The sequence below is a fragment of the Pholcus phalangioides genome, unplaced genomic scaffold (assembly GCF_987345545.1).
Source record: "Pholcus phalangioides strain wild (caught in Gottingen) unplaced genomic scaffold, Ppha-v1.0 ptg000041l_1, whole genome shotgun sequence".
Classification (NCBI taxonomy): Eukaryota; Metazoa; Arthropoda; class Arachnida; order Araneae; family Pholcidae; genus Pholcus; species Pholcus phalangioides.
The window spans coordinates 7391189-7412517 of record NW_028301627.1 but is presented as its reverse complement, the minus strand read 5'-3'; the positions used below and the strand labels follow the sequence as shown (position 1 = coordinate 7412517).

The 21329-nt window shown below is 33.8% G+C and overlaps 1 protein-coding gene across 6 annotated transcripts in view; it reads left to right on the top strand.

The window, feature by feature from the left end:
* The window catches only part of LOC149065204 (cell adhesion molecule Dscam1-like), an 83154-nt gene that overhangs the window by 18485 nt on the left and 43340 nt on the right, over positions 1 to 21329 (top strand). Inside the window, exons 1-3 of one of the 6 annotated variants that reach the window (XM_089254388.1) lie at positions 11658 to 11792; positions 15660 to 15944; positions 16094 to 16213. The exons of 4 other annotated variants lie outside the window; for them this stretch is intronic. In XM_089254388.1, coding sequence (XP_089110514.1) covers positions 11681 to 11792; positions 15660 to 15944; positions 16094 to 16213 — 517 coding nt within the window. In that variant the 5' untranslated portion in view covers positions 11658 to 11680. Of the gene's footprint in view, positions 1 to 1185; positions 1360 to 11657; positions 11793 to 15659; positions 15945 to 16093; positions 16214 to 21329 lie in introns of those variants that run through there. One more of the 6 variants, XM_089254389.1, reaches the window with a different exon arrangement.

The window sequence follows — 21329 nt, the reverse complement described above, 5'->3', positions numbered from 1 at the left end:
AACTTAAAAGCTATTGTGTACTTTCGATTCAATTCGAATAGATGACTAGAGTCAGGTATTGAATTAGGACCAATTTGAACACGTCAAGTTTGACGTTGAGAGCTGGTATTTTTATTTCCAGCAAAGTATCGAAATACATTTTACAGTTCAATTTTCAGTATTTGAACTCATTCGCTTCACAATGCGGCAAACAGATAACAGCATAAGTGCAACATAAACATGTTGGTGGGGGGCACAGGTTAGGGTTCCCAGACGTCCTCATCTATGAGGACATGTCCTCGTTTTGGATGTTTTTTTCAGCGTCTTCATACATTTTTGAAATTTGTCCCTTATGTCCTAATTTTGCCAGAGCTCTAGATTTTTTTCCAGAAAGAAAAATGCTTTGTGCAACAAATACCTGTTTGTGAGTGTATTTTTGAGTTTTTTTCCCACTCATATTTACATTCTTTGGGGAAACCGAGGAATATGCACCCCATCCATGGGGAAAAAAATGTAAGCATACTGAAAGCGTCTCTGTTTTGGTTGGAAAACCGTTGTTCTTCGTTGACACAAAGCAGAAGAAGCGACATCTTTTGTTAAAATGTGTAGATAGGTGGGGTTGCTAAGAGAGTATGCGCGAGTCATCATTTCCATGTTTTAGCATCTGGTAACCCTTGCTCAAATACTGAAAAACAAGTAGGCAATAGCAGCTCTGTTTCCTTATTGAAAGACTATTAGGGGTTTTTAAGTATATTGTGGCGTCATCTGTTGTGAACACACGTGAGTAGTTACAGTGAAGGTTACAAGTGTGCGTTCTCATTTTGGAGTTTTCTTTAATCTGGTAACACCTGCTCACATACACTCGGAATGCACATTCCAGCATGATTATTAGGCCACCCCATTGTCCCGTTTGACAAGTACGCCAGAACGGCCTAGGTGCCGCGGTACCGTCAAAAAATATTTTATTCACGTCAAGTCAGGGTCCGGCACGTACTGATTAATTAGAAATTCTGCAGAGGAATGTTTACGAGGTTCGTGTACGGTTAAATAAGATTATCATCTACTCACCCTTACCGAGATTACAAAAATTTTGGCACATCAACATGTTCTGACCATTACGGATATTAAAAACGGGACATATGCATTGTGTTTGATCGATATCCAACTTCTTGAACAAGTTGATTTTGGAAGTTTAATTATTTGCAGATGGGAAAAGTCCACTTGTTGTTGTTGCTGACCCTGGTCCAAAATCTGATGTCTTATTCAACGGTTCCCTGGTGATAAGTGACATTTCTGCACACGATTCGGGTGACTACGAATGCGCGGCATCCAATCAAGTTGGAAATCCGATCACGAAAACCGTGAAGCTTCTCGTTCGTGGTAAGATTCTCTGAAGTTACATGAAAAATTTTTTAACACCAATTATCCTCTCACTTTTAACAGTTTCATGAAATAGTGATTTTGAAGTGTATATGTGTCCTTTAATAAAAATGATTCATTCGTGTTCGGATGCATTTTTTCCATTTCTAAAGACTCACTTGTGATTCTTTCCTATTTTGTATGTACATATATAGTTGCGATTTCAACCAAAATGTGGCGCTGCATGGCCATGTTATACTCGTTTGTTGTCTTAGGGTTGAAGCGTTTGCAAGTATGGCTTTCTTCTCTTTTCTATGCGTTATATGGAACGTGATACCAGTGGAAAGGTATCAGTTCGTGTTCAAAGTCTCGAAACATTTCTTATTTCTGTGATTTCGTGAATGTGACGCCTATAGATAAACCGACATGAAGTTGATGTTAATGTTGTCCGTTATCGTGATGGCCGCTGCAGTCAGCATTAGGTCTACATCTGCGAATGGTGAGTGAGATTCTTTGAATTCTCGGCTAGATATTTAAAAATAATTTTTTGTTAAACTCTTCATTTTATAATTTTACACAATTTTATTAAGATTTGAAATTAATATTTCCATTTATGTGTGTATATGCCATCTCTTCGAAAGTTTCAGTACCATTCAGTATGACTTGTGAATTGTGAGCTCAATTATTGTATACGTCACGGTAAATCGATTATTATACATAATAACCGGTTATTATGCATACTTTCCAAACGTCTTGGTAAGTTTGATTAATTTATCACTTTTACTGTCGAATATGCATAATGACTAAGTGTCGTTGGTAAAATTGATAAGTATTTGAAATTTATCGCCTTTATTTATGTATGATACCCTAATGTACTTGATGAATTTAATAAATACGAAAAAAAATCCAAATGACAAATGAGTCTAGCACGCGTGACAAATATAGTGCCCCCGATATAATGATACAATACACGTATGAATTATCATGTATAGTATAACATATAATACGTTTTATCATGTTCACTAACGACGCGATGCTTGAGTATTATGCGCAGTCACCGGTGAAAGTGAGTAATTTAGGAAAATTTACAAGCGACGCTTGAGTACTATGCATAATCACCTTTAAAAGTTACAAATTTAGGGATATGTATCAAACTTAGAAAAATTCTCGACGTTATTATGTATAATTACCGCATTCACCGTAGCATATGCATTTCTCGCATGAAATGCATAGAATATGCATAATCTTTATAGACGGATGAATGTTTGCAACTAATTGATATATTAATAAAATACATGTATTATAACATATAACAATCATGATTATATAGCTGTATTCTCATAGATGTATTTCTAGTAGAATGAGAGTAAAAGGAATTTTTATTTAGCAAAATGGTGCAAAAGTTCAAAATTCAGTTCGAAAAGTTAAATTTCAGGTTCACATTTCACTGTAAGTGATATTTTTACTTTATAAGCATAAATATGCGATTCGATTAACTTCGAAAATATAAGTTCATTGAAATTCTGCAGTTGAAGTCACATTGGACACTCAATATTAGGATGAAATACCTTTCCCAACAATTGCATGCCATTTAAGCAAAATCTCCTCCCATCGAATTTCCTCCAATGGGATGGAAGAGACAATGCCACATATGTTCTCGTATCTATGAAATTTTGAACTACAATTTTTTTGTTGCAAAATTTCATTCAAGTTCATAAAACGAATTTTAATGCAAATCACACTATAATGAGAGATTATCCAATTTTTATGAATTTCTGAAACATTCTTGTGTTTTTTGGTTCAAACTGGAAAAGAGCGAACTTTTTATTGATTCAATTTGATTCCAACTTATGATATCACATCTTGATAGATGCTTCATGTTCTATGTGTAACATGTACTACATTTACTCTTTCAGTGTCACCTAAAATCCAACCGATTCATCCTCCTGAACTAATGGGAATCGGAGAGAAAGTGACTTTAACATGCGCTATGAAAACCGGCAGTAGGCCACTGAAATTCCAATGGCGTAAAGATGGGACCGACATCCAATACGTCCCGAACGTATCCGTGGACATTCAGTCGGATTACTCCGTTCTAACCATAGGACCAGCTTCCAAAGAAAACGGTGGTAACTACACTTGCGTAGTAGAAAATTCATTCGGGAAGGACAGCGAAACAGTGAATATAGTTTTAAAAGGTAAATCAAAGTTTTTAATGGTTATTAGACAATACTTTTAACTTAGTTACACAGCATATCGTTCGATACCAATAATTGAATATTTCCAGCTCCACCAGAATGGCGAGTGGAACCGAAGGACATCGTTGCAGCAGAAAATGACAAGATCTCCATTCCATGTGAAGCAGATGGTCTTCCTAAACCTAAAATAACGTGGAAGCATGTGATAAGTATGTCATTTTTCTTTACGTGAACCATCATTAAAAAAAAATTACCTACATTAGATAACGTTTGTGACATTATTGGAAAATCTTTTTGCGCCATTTCAGAGGATAGTGAGAGGACTATTCAAGAGGACAGCAGGGTATCCGTCGCGACTAATGGTACGCTCGTAATTGATCGCCTCGACAGTGAGGACGCCGGTACATACACCTGTGAAGCCAACAATGGTTTCTCAACAGCTTTGCGAAAGTCCATAGGGATCATAGTACGTGGTAAGAAACATTACCTTCTTTAAAAATTCGCCAAAAAAAACTCAAAGACCCAGACACAGTTTCATATAATGATTTCCACGTTTACTTAAGCAATGTATTTATGACTTTACATGGGTAATAAAACATACTAAAAGAATGTTTTCAATATTTTTTCTATTATTCATCAGATTGTAATTCCTCAAATGACTCCTACGTGGCGCTAGGATATGCGTTTTTACAGTATACGGCTCTATAACCCTCTCCACTTCCAGACGCCATGATTACACTATATACGTAAATTGTTATTGCAGTTGTTCATTTTTACGTGATTTGATATGGGTTACGAGATGATTCGGTGTTTCGGATATTTAATTGTTTTTGATTTGGCTTCATTCGGTAGCGTCAGGACATTTGGCAGCGCTGCAGCCCAAGGTGAGTTCCATTTGTTATCATTCACAGGAATATTATAAAAATTGTAGACAGTGTGCATGACCATTGGAAAGGCTGTTTTTTGTTAAAGTACTTAAGATAATTTTTCAATAGTAAATTGAATGCTTTAGTCTTTAATAGATCGAAAAGTGTTGTAATACTAGTAGGTCAATAGTTCTCAAATTGGGTGCACTTGGCTTACGGGAGTATCATGTCGAGCCACCGAGAATAATGATATATTCCTTGTGCTCCGTAAAAACTATAATTGAACCAATTAGCGCTATTAATTATTTTTATTTGCCTCTAGGTTCCCCGAACCTTCAAAGGTGCTTTTAACAAATTACTAGAAGTTCGTGGTGAGCGAGTCCTTTTATAAGACTCTTAGTGGCCCTTATATTGATTTTTTAGAACATTTGTAGTGCACATATTTAAAATAAATGTCGATTTCTGAGCTCCCCTAAAACGCTGGAGCCCTTTCAGTTTTTGTGGGGTGGGGGACCTACGGGCCTCAAAGCATTAGACATGAGGAAAAAATTTTTGAACTCTCACGTTAAAGCCCTGCTTGTTTCTTGTTAGGCCCCTGTCATGGCCCTCAAAGCATTAGGCATGGATTTTTAGAGCATTTCTGACAAGTAATGGTTTGATTTCATGTTTATATATGTACATAAAATAATTTTACAAAGAATGTTTTATTTAAATTTTCAAAAATATTCTATTATGTTTTCAAATATATGTTAGTCGTTTCAAACATTTTTAATTGAAAATTTATGGATAACAATTTCCAGGACATAATTAGCGCGTTTAGTTATTGCTTTCACAAGCACTTCACCAGGTAGTACACCAGGACCTGGAGCGAGCTCCTAGGCTGGAATATTTAGCATTCCCTCAAGGCAGAATTTTTCTGTAGTAACTACAAAAGTAAACATTCACTCCCTTCCACGCTAGGAACCAGAGAAATATATCCTCCATGTTTTCGGCCATGGATGTAGCAAGTATTTGCCATATTGCTTGGGAACCGCTGGGTGCCAAATATTTGAGAAGTACTGGCCTAATATTCATATTACATGTAACATTAACGATGGATATCGTCTTGTAAGGTTTGTAACTAATTGACTTTGAGAATATCTGCACTTGTATATTGAATTTTAACTGGCATGTTATATGAACGACATAATTTACAGAGTGCATATTTGTTATGTTTAGGGCCTCCAAAGCTCCAATCGCTCCATCTGCTAGAGCCAGTAGCGATGGGTGAAAAAGTGACTATCGCTTGTGGAGTCAAGTCTGGAACGAAACCTCTGAGATTCGAATGGAGAAAAGACGGGACAAACATCGAAAATGTTCCGAATGTATCAGCAGATATACAAGCCGATTACTCCGTGTTGACCGTTGGTCCAGCGGTCAAAGAAAACTCAGGGAATTACACATGTACAGTCGAAAATGCTTTCGGTAAAGACAGTGAAACTGTTCCTCTGATTCTGAAAGGTTAGTTGTTATACGTTTAGCTTTATTTTCGAATTCGTTTCGAGTTTATTAAACACACCATTCATAGGCTAATTCTTCTTAATAATTATTATGGAATTAATTAAATTTATAACACATGGTGTAAATTGAAATGACTGCCCCGAGTACAAATGACTTTATTGTAATTATTTCAGATTCGCTCGGGTTGAATCGTTGTTATTGATCGCTCCTCAATTAGTGTCTGTATGTAGTAACAATTGTTTCCTAGGCATCATACACACCGAGAGTGTACAAAATTAAAATTCTTCTGTGTGGCTACAGCCTTAACTATTTACATTAGAAAAATTATGGAGCTTTAAGAACGCCTTCATGAAGAGAATTTTCAAAGCCCTTTAGAAACTGAAAATTTTTGTCCAGCTTTTGGTGTAGAATCGCAGTGTTTCTGATTAGAATTTCACCAGCAAAACTACGTCCTTGTAAATCCAACGCCATGGCTTTAAAAGGCACTTATTTTTATTCTTCGATGAAGCAATAAAAATAAGTGCTGGAGATATTCAGATACCCTGCCACGAGTGCCCTGCCTTGTAGTTAAGCAGAATCTATTTGCTCGGCTTTTAATTCCTTTCCCATACCTTCATTAACACTACTTTTCATTTACATCCGAACTACAGATAAATAAAGGTATAGTTGGTGCAATGAAATACATCAAGTTACAGTTGGAGGCAAAAAACAAAGTACAAAAAACATAGAGCAAGTACGAATAAAAATGAAGGATAAATAGCTAAAAAGAAATCATTTCAAAAAAATACACAATGCAGTCGAGTAAATTCATAACATACTATTAATGTTACATACACCGTGGATATAACGTACGGTTTCGTAATCCCCGATTTTTGGCCCACTCATTTCCATACCTCTGTTACTACGTACCCCACTTAAAAAATACACTGTGAATATAACGTACCTAAAACAATCTCCTAACCTAGAAAATAATTCGGATATAACATACCGCAAACAAAAACCTGGAAAAATGGAGCCCAAAACTCACTTATTTGTGCAAAATGTATTGGGAAATTTTTATAATTAATACCTTGGGGATTTTTACAATAACGGAAAACTTACTGTCGGAATAATTACATTAATTGTGAATAATGAAATTAATTGTGAATAATTACATTAATTGTGAATAATTACATTAATTGTGAATAATTACATTAATTGTGAATAATTACATTAAAATTGCAATGGTCCACAGCTAAAAAATGCTACCTGTTGGTAAAAAATATACAAGTAACTATTCTTCAGTAAAATTATGCGTTATATATTCAAGGAGATTTTTTATGTTGCATCCACTTCTGTGAAAACTGCATGGAATATGCTCTTCAAGCTATTGAACACTTACTTTTCTGTAACTTTTGAATCACTTTGTAGATGGCAGTGATAAACGAATGCTGTGTGATAGGCAAAAGCAAAAAAATATGCACTGTTTTAATAGCATCAAAAATAATATTTTTATTTTATTTTATTAATAATCAACAAAAACCATTAGCATAAACTCGAATAATATCAGGGGAAATCAATTAAATTATAAATAAATGCATATTTACAAAATTCCTCGGGGGATATCAACCAAAAAATATATTGATTATATTTTAGATTTAATTAAATATTAAATGCAAACGTGCTGCACAAGCTTATTTTGTCCAGGGCAATATCAATAATGCACTTTATGCATGCATGCGATTGCTATATAAGCTGATTTCAAGACGTTATATAACATAATCGTCGTTTGTATATAGCACATACACTTCTCAAATCACCAAGGGGGTATGTAATAAGCGAACTCGACTGTACTCGATATGCGTGCATAAAAAAAAACCTAAACGACAGAAATCAACAAAAGAGAAAAATCCTATAAAAATAAGTCAATGTTTGAGTATCCAGAATTATAAAGAATAAAAATTCTGTTTATAGCGCAATATTCGCCAATGTTGTTACGGTACGCGAAACCAATGTTATTTAGAATATATAACTGCAATCGAATTCATTGTACAAAAGATCGTTATTATTATTATTTTTAATTAATCAGCGTTAATTTGCGACGATTTTGGGGGCACTTAATACCAAACAAGTTGCGGAGAAAGGCGGCGGATAAAAGTTTCACCAATTATTTTTTGCAGTATAAATAGCAAAGAAATTATAAAGTTAATGAAGAAAATATTATAAAGTTTCAATTCTATGGACATGAACACTATAGAAAGGGTCTCAAATTACTGATACATATTTCAGTTATACTCACAAATGAACAGAATAATTATACAGAACAATAATACTAGAAATATTATGAAATTTTGTAGTTATTCTTTTGGGTAAACCAAGTATCTCCCTCTCTCTCTCTCTCTTTCTCTTACAAGTTTTGGCACATAAATCCATAATATATGCAAAACCAGTTAATGTATCCGACTACTTTCGAAATCACTTTTATATAAAATGGTTCTTAAGTGAACTTTAAGGACATTTTTTTTATGTGTAAAGTGTCGCAAAATCGTGAAAATAATGATAAATCTACCTACGCCATTTTCTATGGAAAAGTTATTTTTAAGTCAAATTTCAAGCAAAATTCATGTATTATTGGAAACAGGAGTGCAGAAAAATTCTACGAATTGAATGTTTTGTTAATTTTACATTACATTTAGATAGCAATGGTGCAGGTTATGAACTAAAATTTAAAGGATTGTATGGTACGCTCATAAGTTACACTCAAATATGTTAATGTATGTGTAAATTTTTAGAAATTTTATCTTACATATCGTCTATAAAACACTGTAACTAGACAAATATATGCGATAGATCTTTGATTTTGATTTATAACCTCAACAATATAAATAGCAAAATAACATGTCAAAATTTCTTAATGATATCATGAATAGATTCTTAGAAATCATGTTTCAAACTCAAGTAAAATGTCAAAAATACTATTCTTCGTAAAACACGTTTTACGTAAAAACGCAGCACTAAAGTGGACTGTTTTGGAATCAGGGCTTTCATAAAAAAATGAAAATGAATAAGAATTGATATTTTCTTCCACAATGACGTTTCTAATGTAGCCGGTTACCTTAAATCAGATGTATAAATTACTATCAAGTATGTCGCAGTGAAATTTCGTGGCAAAAGGGTATTGTTTAATACGTAATTATAGATGCTTTACAGCTTTCTAATGAATAATTACGACGACTGTAGACAGCTCAGAACAGGTGAACTTGAGTTATGTGTACACACCTGTGAATAAGGAAATTTAAATGCTTTGTTTGCGTACTTCTATGTGTTGCTCTGCTTGGCAACATTTCAAAGCTTTGATATTTTGGAGCATGTTCTGATGAAATGTTATGTTAAATTTCCGCATTTGTTGTAAACTTAGGAGGTATAAACCCACGATATCTGAAATATTCTCGTAGGAAGAAGTCAAAAGTAGTGATGCCGGACAATTGTGATATGAACGGCCCCTTTTCAATATTGGAATGGTTTTAGAATACTTACTATTGCCATTAAAATCTGTGTAATAAATTCACACAGATAAATTATAACACGATAAATTCTTTATTGTGTGTGTTAATGGATTGTGTTTCAATCTTCGTAGATATTTTGCGATTATTATTCGATGTCTAGAAGCTCAGGTGGGTCACGTGGGGTTTAAATGGGGTCACACAGGGTTCGAAATGTTTTCGGGGTACATGGATGAATATATTCCTGATGTTGTGATTTGGCTTTAGATTATTTGTCACAAGTTGATGCATAAAATAGAAACGGTTTCCTCGAAGAAATCACACGTGTCGATCATTTATATTTTAAATATCAAATATTTAAAATTCTTCACACACATATCGAACCGATGGTATTGGCTTCCTCTCAAATGGCATCTTAATGCGGCAAAGACTGTTTTACAGGCGTATTGAATCTGTTTCATCAATTTCAGAAGCGAGAATTCATTTTTTGGAATTTTCTAAATTTTTTCGCATTTTTGTGAACAAATAATAGATTTCATTTAAATTTTTTTGGCCAAGATGATGCAGAGTATATTCATCTTCACATGCAATTTTTCTATAGTATTATCTTAACCCCCCTCCCCCCCTGAAAGTTAAACCTAAAGTGTTGCATTCATTCTGTGTTGAAAGCCTCCAAAGTTCAAATTCACCATATTTTCGACTCAAAACTTACACAATCCTTTAAGTCAGAGCTTAACTCCCTGAGGTTAAAAGAAAAATTCTTTGGAAAAATTAAAGAAAAATTATGTGAGAAAAAGTAACTCACACGATCAAGGCACCAGCGTCTTAAAATGTACGTGCTCAACGAGTGGTCCACCAGCCAAGGAACCTGATACGACCCGTGAAACTTAACTTACTCACTAGGTTACTCATTCTGTTACTCGCTCACTCACTAGATCGCTCAGTCTACCACTGGGTCACACACAAACACAAACTACTCTGTCACTCACTCACTAATAATGCATTACACAACTAATGAATTATTTACTGATTCGCTCTCACTCGGTCATTTCTCCCTAACTTACTGGCTCAGTGACTTGTGTCCAACTGTTGTCGGTAGATTGTTAGTCAGTAAATTTTTCTAGCGGTGAATAAATTGTTATCAGTGAATTTCCTGTAAACCGAAATGTCTAGAACAACCAATCAGGTTTACACACAACAGTCGTTCATTGGTGAATTTTTAAGCTTAATTGCAGAGGTTGTTGTCATCAAGGAATAGTATAGGTTCTTGAACATATATTTAGCGAAATGGTCGATGCTTCGAGATCTTAGCCAAAGCCTTTGAGTCGATCTCAATACTCGCTGAGTTAACCAAAGCCATTCTGCATAATCTTCAGAAGCCAAAAATGGTGAACCAATCAACAACATCCAGAGTCAATTCACCTTTACATACCGAAGTTCAGTTTTCATAAACGACTTCTATCTTGTGGCCAGTCATGAACACAAACCGTAGATCAATAAGCTTGATGTTCAAGAATAATAATGACGATTATTTTTCGATTATTGCAGCTCCACCGCAGTGGAAGACCGAGCCGAGAGATGTGGTAGCGTCAGAAGGTAACGCTATAGCGTTACATTGCGAAGCGGACGGCTTTCCGAAACCAAAGACGGTTTGGAAATACGTATCAAGTAAGTCTTACACGTATTAATGTTGCAACATGCGTGAGCAGAATTCTCGGTTGTGTGTCATTCACCACAATGCGGATTATTTTTCCTCAGACGGCATTGAACGGTCGTTGCAAGGAAATACCAGAGTGATGACCATGGAAAACGGCACGATGGTCATCGAGAGCATAAGAAATGATGACATGGGAACGTACACGTGTGAAGCCTCCAACGGGTTGGAAAATGTCATTAAAAAGTCAGTGTCTGTCACGGTGCGCGGTAAGTTGCAACAGTTGTTTAATTGATCATATACACAGCAATTCTGTATTTGCATGTAATCATGATCACATTGAAAATAATCTGGTTATTTGTGTATTTATAGTAATTAAAAAGGAAAAATGTGTCTGACACTTATATTATCTATTCATGATACAATAAAGCATTTATGTATATGTATTTATTCAGTTATTGCGTTGACTTTTAGATTTACTACATTCTAATTTTGAATGTGTCCTCTACGCGGCGCTAGTGTACTGTTCGTGTTCCTCACTCTCGTAGAAAATATTGAGGCTCTTTTTTTTCGTTTTCGGTAATGGTTGCGACGCCATTATTTACAGTGTGTGTGTGTGTCTATGTGAGATAAATACATTGCATGAGCCGAATACATCATCATACCCATTCAACTATCATGTTAAGACAACGATGTATCTTCCAAGCAATGCTGGTGATAATCCTGAAGGTACTGGATGGGACAAAGGCTCAAAGTAAGTGTATTTTTCAATTTTACTGTGGTTTATAACTTACTCATGAAATATTAATATATACACAGCACTTAATATGAGTGTTTTGCATATAACACACACACATGAATTTTTTTGACCCATCATTCAGTTTACCCACCGTACACAAACATGATGCGCTGTATATGTTACGGTCAACGTCTGAAATCTGGTCAATCCATGGACTGGTCCTACTTCGGACATTGGCTGTGACATACAAACAGTATATAAGCATGCAACAATAATTTCATGTCATCTCAGAAATAAGCATATAATTAGCTCCAATAAATTTTCACAAATTCCAAATTTACAGTAAAATATATGCGTTTTATTAGTTTAATTCATCAATAATTTTTTCAGTAAAGTTTTAAATTAATGCTAATAAATGCCATTCAGGGAGAGAATTGATAAAACCAACCATTAATAAAATCGAAGATATGTTATTACAAGTGCTCGAAATTTTTTATGACCTACATCTCAGAAATATGTAATCATTAATATGACTTAAAAATTTCAGAAATATGCAAGCATTTATGGTCTAAAATACTTGGAAATATTATCTTAAAATAAAAAAAATATGACTTTATGATTTTTTCTCATTATTTCATCTGTTTTTCTTATCAGTTTTTGCTTCTTATTTTATTAAATTGAAAAATAAACAGAAAATGTATTTATTTTTACCCGATTAAAAAGTTTAGAATGATTCTTTTAAAATTGAAATCATATCACAAAATTCGAATAAACCTTATCCACAATTGCTAGTCTTCCGGTATCCCGGAAGGGACAGAACCTGGGTCGTGTCTCTGGTCTGACAGTCTTCCAGTATGTTTTAGAATTTATGTTATAATTCAAAGGGAGTAATCTTCAAGTATATTTTACTGTATGTATTGTGAGATATATTTTAGCATTATATATAGAAGAAAATTAATTTTCTGGAAATTTTAAAATTTTACGGGAATGTATTCTGTAATTTTCATTTAATGTTCCAGCAATTCCAAAACTTTGTAATTCTATCGATATAATATAGAATTTCAAGCAATATTTTCTAAAATTTAAGGTTACTATGAAAAGAATATATATTAAAAAATTCTAATCTAATATTCTCGTGATTTAAAATTGTTGTATTTTAGAAATGTTTCCTAAAAATGTTTATTTAAAATTCCAGCAGTTTAAAAATTTTATATTCTATCAAGATAGTCAATGATGTCAATTTAATATTTCAGCGATTTATTTTAAAATTATAACTTTATTTTCTAGCACTATTTCCTAAATTTGTTTTAACAGTTATAGTTTTGTATTTTTAATTTTTTATATAAAAAGTAATATGAATTATAAATTTATATTAATAAATAATTTATAAATTATAAATAATTTATAAAATTGCAATTTTTAAATTCCATTTTTTTTTTTACAATTTTTTCTTATTTGCAGTTAAAACTACACAACTAATATTTTTTACATACAAGCCCAAATTTTAGTTTTAGGTTTTAGTTTGAAAACGTGTATGAGAGAGAGACAGTTGTCCAGAAGTAGTTATACCGGTAATGGCAATGAATAAATGCAATTTAGAATCATAGTTAAAAAAGTTTATTATAATCATATGAATGCATAATGTTAATATATTTATTGTTATAAAGTTCAACCAATATTCTAGCAATATCTTCTCTAATTTTGGCAATATATTCTTTAATTTCGATTGCAATATCATCTTTGATTTCAATTTAATATTCTAGGATTATCTTCTTTAATTTCAATATTCTGGCAATATATTCTCTAATTTCGATATTCTGGCAATATATTCTCTAATTTCGATTAAATATTCTGGCAATATATTCTCTAATTTCGATTAAATATTCAGGCAATATATTCTCTAATTTCGATTAAATATTCAGGCAATATATTCTCTAATTTCGATTAAATATTCAGGCAATATATTCTCTAATTTCGATTAAATATTCTGGCAATATATTCTCTAATTTCGATTAAATATTCTGGCAATATATTCTCTAATTTCGATTAAATATTCTGGCAATACATCCTTTAATTTCGATTGCAATTTCTCCTTCGATTTCCATTCGATATTCTAGCCATATCTTCTCTAATTTTGATTGAATATTCTGGCAATATGTTCTTTAATTTCTACTGCAATATCTTGTTTGATTGCAATTCAATATTCTAGCATTATCTCCTTGAATTTTGATTAAATATTCTTGCAATATATTCCTTAATTTCAATTTGATTATATTCTTTAATTTCAATTCAATACTTTAAAAAATTTTCAGTCAAAATTAAAAAAAAATATTTATAAAAATTCTAATTCAATATTCTAGTAATTTCACAATTTCATCAATATATTCTATAAATTCAATTCAATATCCTAACAATATTTAAAAAAAATTCAATTTTATATTCGGGTAGAATATTCTGAAATTTTGAGTTGATATTCTGGAAATCTATATTAAAGATTCATATTCTATCAAGTTATATAGAATTTTGTGTTCAATATTCTACCGATTTCAAAGTATTTCATTCTAACAACGTATTCAAAAATTTCAAGTTGTTTGATATTCCAGCAATTTCTAAATTTTATATTCTATCAATGTATATACTGTATTATTTAATTTCAATTTAATATTCTAGCAATTTAAAAATAATGTGTATTAATTTATTCTGAAATTTTATTTAATATTCCAGTAATTTAAAAACTGAATATTCTGTCAATATAACCTATAACTTGAATTCAATGTTCTAGGAATATTTTCCAAAATTTTAGTTTAATATTAAGATAATATATTCTAAAATTTTGATTTGATGTCCTGAAAATATATATTAAAAACTTATACTCCAGCTTGTTATATAAAAATTTATTCTACTTTATTCTTTATTTATATAACTTTCTACCGATTTAAAATATTTTTTATAACAATGTGCATATTTAAAGATTTTAAATTTAAGTTTAATATTGCAGTATTTTTAAAATTTTGTGTTCTACCGATGTATTTGGTAATTTCAATTGAATATTCTGAGATTTTAAATTTCAATTGAATATTCTGAGATTTTAAATTTCAATTGAATATTCTGAGATTTTAAATTTCAATTGAATATTCTGAGATTTTAAATTTCAATTGAATATTCTGAGATTTTAAATTTCAATTGAATATTCTGAGATTTTAAATTTCAATTGAATATTCTGAGATTTTAAATTTCAATTGAATATTCTGAGATTTTAAATTTCAATTGAATATTCTGAGATTTTAAATTTCAATTGAATATTCTGAGATTTTAAATTTCAATTGAATATTCTGAGATTTTAAATTTCAATTGAATATTCTGAGATTTTAAATTTCAATTGAATATTCTGAGATTTTAAATTTCAATTGAATATTCTGAGATTTTAAATTTCAATTGAATATTCTGAGATTTTAAATTTCAATTGAATATTCTGAGATTTTAAATTTCAATTGAATATTCTGAGATTTTAAATTTCAATTGAATATTCTGAGATTTTAAATTTCAATTGAATATTCTGAGATTTTAAATTTCATATTCAATCAACGCATTCTAAAATTCAAATTTGATATTTTGAAATAAGCATAACCTCTTTGAGACAACTACACTTTGTTCCTTTGAAAACCAGTCCCAGAAGGCGGTCTTAATGAATTTGAATAGAAAAAAAAATGTTTCAGATTACACGAAAATGTTCAGATTTCCATTCCCAGTGCGAAAATTCCAGATTAGAAAACAAAAGCTCGAAAGAAAACTGGTCCTTAAGAGAGGGTTTTACTGTACTGGGCTTCTTGCTCAAATTCATGAAAAATTCTGATTCTCATTTTAATATTGATTATATTTCAGTGGTACCGAAGGTCCAGCCTTTCACGTTCCCCGAAATGGCATCAGTTGGACAAACCATAACTGCTGTGTGTAGTCTGATATCCGGGGATAAACCTGCAAACTTCAAATGGATGAAAAATGGTCAAGCGATTACCGGAACTGTACCGAAAATATCGATAGATACCCAAGAAGGATACTCCGTACTCACGATATCGCCGGCTGCAAAAGAACATGTCGGGAACTATACATGTTCGGTTTCGAATTCTTACGGCGAAGACAAGTACACAACAGCTTTCGTTTTGAAAGGTATGTTCTATGTAAACTTGAATGTTAAATAAATAAGACATGGAAATTTTGAACATTTTATTTCATTAAATATTTGAATTGGATGTTTCGAAATGTTTTTGTGAAGTTTAAGTTTCATGTATCATGCTGTTTCACATTTCAACTTCTAGAGGCTCCCACGTGGATCACAGAACCTTATGATCAAGTGGCTATTGAAGGAGCATTCCTTGAAGTCCAGTGCTCAGCACGAGGACTCCCAAGGCCAGTTATCGAATGGACAAAGAAAAATGGTAAATATTTTGACGGGAAAAAAATCTCTCTTATCGAGTGTGATGATGACTTCACTGAATAATCATTCACTTTGCAAAAAAATATTAATTACACTTATTATAACGAGGATCAATTTTTAATGTAACTGATTCTTACTTTTTTGGCATACTGAGTCATTATGCAGTGAAGTCATCACACAGGAAAACATCTGTCTAACAACATATATTTTCCATTTCTTGTCTGAATCTCACCGCAGGAAATTTTAAAAAGGCCTATTAAAAAATTCTTTGTCTATTTGCTTTCCCCATGACCCTCCTCGGACTGTATTTTCTTTTGACCCCCCCCCCTCCCGTCTTTTTCAACGCCTACCCTTTCTACTTGTTGGATTCATTTTCTCAGAAAATTTATAGTGGATAAAAATTTTATAAATGGTCTGCGATAAGGTCAGTCTCTGTACCACTGATCTTGGAATTCGACCAGCTTCCTTTTCCTTCCTGGTCCTGGGCGGGGGGGGGGGCCTCTCGACATCGTGTGCCCTCGTGCAAACTTCCTGTTTCAGAAGCACCGTAATAAGCTGCAGGTAACAGCTTAATACTTACATTCGTACTCTCCGAAATCATAGAACCACATCTCATCACGTAGGCTCCCTGTGAGCTCTGCGGATGGCCCATACGTTGAAATGGTCCCATTCCACGGGCAAATACGCTGGATTCTCGAGATGTAGTCATACTTTTTTTCATTATATTTCATTTCAATGCTTTATTACTTAAGGGGGGTCTCACTACTCTTTCAACTTGAGAAAGTCGAATTTTCAAAAATGACTTTAGAAAATGTTTCATTCGATTGCAAATAAAATATTAAAAGTTTCGTGTCAATCGGTGAGTTTGTTCTTTCATAATTAAAGAAAGAAATACTGGATTGTAGTGTAAGCGTATACTAGCAAAAATACTTTGAACGCAATTTTCTCAGATCGCAGTTTTTGAGCTCATCCGTAAGATTTACAGAAAACTACTGCCCCAAAAATTCTGAATTTTTGCAGGAAAGTTTATTCGATATGTCTTAATAGAATGAACCTCAGACTTTGATATCTGACTATTCGTTAGAATTGTATGAATTTTTAAAGTTTGAAAAAATATATAAATTTCAAAAATTAAACATTTTCAAAAAAAATACTTTCCATTAGCCAATTGCTAAATCCGAGGTGTGTTCTACTAACACATATCTGCTAAACTTTTCTGCAAAAATTCAGGATTTTTGGGGCAGTAGTTTTCTTTAAATCTTACGGATGAGCTCAAAAACTGCAATCGGAGAAAATTGCGTTCAAAGTGTTTTTTCTAGTATACGCTTACACTACAATCCAGTATTTCTTTCTTTAATTATGAAAGAACAAACTAACCGATTGACACGAAACTTTAAGTATTTTATTTGCAATCGAATGAAATATTTTTAAAAGTCATTTTTGAAAATTCGACTTTTTCAAGTCGAAAGAGTAGCGAGATCCCTTAACCTTCTGGATGATTTTTCACAGCTGGCTGTGGATTTCTTAAACACCTGCAATGGCATCTCTTTCATTTGATTTTCAAACGTGAACACCTTACAATATCCCAGGACCACAGATGGGGACAATTGTTTGAGAACCATTGCTTCGGTAAATTCGTGATGGGTCACGCCATAGGTCTCAAACTATTTTCTGTTATCCTATATTCATCTGAACAAATATTCCTTTTTATGCAGTTATTTAGATATTCAAAATTTCAGACTTTACCTCTCTTATACCTGGTTATTTCGAAAACATTTCCTCAAATATTTAAATCAGTTCGTTCATAATTAGAGAATATCAGCTGAAGAAATAAATAACCAGAAATAACGTATAACTTCATTTTCATGAGTTTTTATGTTTACGACATATACGGAGAGTCTATACATGAGAGTCTACCACAAACTAAATTCAATAAGAGAAATATTAATAAATTAAATATTGATTATTGATTCATGCAAATCATTTTTCAATAACAGATTTTGTGAAAATCATGTTTGATAATATTGAATATTGATATAAATTTTTGATACGGTAGGATTTTAGCTTTACGTGGGTGCGGTAGCCCAAGTCGATAAGATACTCGCCTAAAGTACCAAAGGATACACTCATGTCCATAAATTGAGGATAATGCCAGCTCCGGCAAATAAAGGTTCAGAAACAAAACAAACGTTACTTATTCATAAAGCCCATTTATTAACCGAAAGATAAAGAACAAAAAACGATGGTGTATGTATGATACCATTCATAAAAACTACGATTTTTGCTCCCTGGAGCAATTGTAGAAAATATCTCCTTTACAAAAACTCACTATTACATGGTTGGTATGATGGTTAATACATTGTATGTCTCCCATGCGATGAAATACAGTCCGTACAACGCCTAGGCATGCTGAGTACCAAATTATCGATCTGATCATAGGGAAGATCACTCCAGTCAGCAAGAAATGCTCTCCGTAGATCCGGTACACATGTAGGAGGTGGTTGACGGGCTGCAACTCGTCGGGCCAAGCATGTCCCACACATGCTCTATCGGATTCAAGTCAGGTGAGAATGCTGGTCATTCCATACGGGTTATATCCTCAGATTCAAGCATTCGTTTACGATGTTTGCTCGGTGAGGACGGGCGTTCTCATCCATAAACACAAATTCTGCGCCCATGGCACCCCTAAACAAATGTGCATGTTGTTCCAGAATGATGTCCCGATAAATTTGGGTTTTCATGGTTCCGGTTTGAACATGCAGATCTGTTCTGGAACCCAGTATAATTCCACCCCAAACGAGCAATGCTGCACCACCGTAACGGTGTCGTTCAATGATGTTGTTTTGGTGGTAACGGGTACCTGGCGTTCCCCATATGAAAGTCCGACGTGAATCAGACTGCAAGCTAATCCTGGACTCGTCGGAAAACATCACACAAGCCCACTGTGACGATGTCCACATTGCATGTTGTCTACTCCAGGCTAATCGCTGCCGACAGTGAGTTGCCGTGAGCGGAACAAATCTGACAGGCCTGTGAGCATATAGACCAATATCTCCCAAACGTCTGTACGTGGTTTGCCTTGAAACTGTGGTACCCGTGGCTGCAGATAGCTGACGAGACAGGTCGGATGCTGTCTGCTTCTTTTGGCAGTTACTGCCAAATACCGGTCTTCATTCGGCGTTGTAACTCGGGGGCGACCTGTACTGTAACGTCTACTGACATTTCCGTTATCTTGGAATCGTTGCCAAAGCCTAGAGATGACACTTTGGGAAATTCCCAGTTCCTCGGATACTTCCATCTGAGTACGCTCACCTTCCAGGCGGCCGATAAATCTACCACGTAAAAAATCATCCACATGCGTCCTCTGTGTCATAACTATTCGCTTATGGCACTGAGCGCCTTACAGAACTCTTGTGAACAATTTTACTTCGTTGCCACCATTCCTTATATACCCCCCCCCTTCTTACACTCTCGTCATTGTGACGTACTATCGGCATCATCTGGTGGCTTCCTGAAATTTGCATATCATTCTTGCAGATGTGTGTGATAACTCTACTGGTGAAATTTTTACTTTAGATTTCGATTTCCGTGTGATTCTGAATTATCCTTAATTTATGGACATGAGTGTATTTAGAGATGTCGTGAGTTCGATACCCGGTTCGTCCTTGTCAGAAAACTTTCCTGACAAAGGGGTACAACAAAAACGGCGACATGACCGCAGAAAAAATTGCTGCCGCAGGGAGTCCCACACCGACGGGTTAGCGCACCAACCACTCGGTGAGTATAAAAACAAGCCTGTCGTTCGGAACCGCCAATAAATTGTAGGTCTACTTAGCTCTCGTGTGCAGAAAATGACCGTGCTGCGACAAAAATGAAATGATCAAATTAGATTCACGTGAACGTTATACACATGGTGTTGTGTTCTGTAAGTCCTAATTCGGCTTTTATCTCATCAAACGTTTTTCGTAGAGGTATGGTTTCAGTTTCAAAAATGTTTAAGATGCGTTCAGAAATCACCCTGTACCAGTTAAAGTACAGTTCACAGTGAAAGTACAGTCCCACCGTCACCGCAGTGGTGGTCGGCTGAAGCTGGTTTCCTGTTCCAACTTCGAGGCGCAAATGCGAGCCGATCTCTCCATTAAAAAGTCTCGCCACAGAGAGCAACAGGTCTACAACGATAAATTATTCAATCATTACACTTCACTCATAGTTAGAAAAACTGGTGGAAGATGGCAGCACTACACATAACAAGCATTACACAGAAACAAACTTCACATCAGGTTTCACTACACGTACACGCACATTCCCGCATGTACCAATTCGTTAGAGGTTCCGCAAAGGAATATGGACGAGGTGCATGTCTGGGCTTAGTAGTGAAAGTACAGTATGTCACAAAATAAACAATCTAAGTTTTTATGTGATATATCCCCGTCCTTTAATTTCTTAAATAGAAAAACACAAATGCAAAGCAAATTAGAAACCTGTTGCTCTGTCTATCCTGAAGTTAACAAATATTATTACGCATTTATAATTTCAATATCCGATGAGATATTTGAATTCAAAAATCATAGAAAAGGTAGGAAAGAATGCCATAACAAGCAAATCCGGAAGTTTAAGCAGTTTCCTCTTACATTTGCTCCGATTTTTGGATTCAAATATCTCAGCAGTTAGAAACACGATTTTTGTTTTTGGTTAGGCTCAGAAGAAACGGGGCATCTACTTTCTAATTGAGAGTTAGATGACAGAGGGACCTTATAAAAATTTAGATATTTTTATTTAGGGACGCACTGTATTTTGACAATCAAAACTGGTACAGGATTATTTCTGTACATATTTTAAGAATTTTTTTTTTAATTGAAACCATACCTCTACGACAGACGTTTGATGGGATATAGGCCGAAATAAGACTTGCAGGACACCCTGTGTTCACAATGTACAGGAAAAGTTTACTTAAATTTACTTATATAGCTGTTTAGTAACATGACTGCACTTAAATCAGAAGAAAAAATCAGCAGTGTCATAAGTGGTCAGTTCTGGAAATTTCAATTTCCAACTTCGATTCTTAATTTATTTTATTAAATAACAGTTACATTGACACTACCGAAGATGCAAATGGC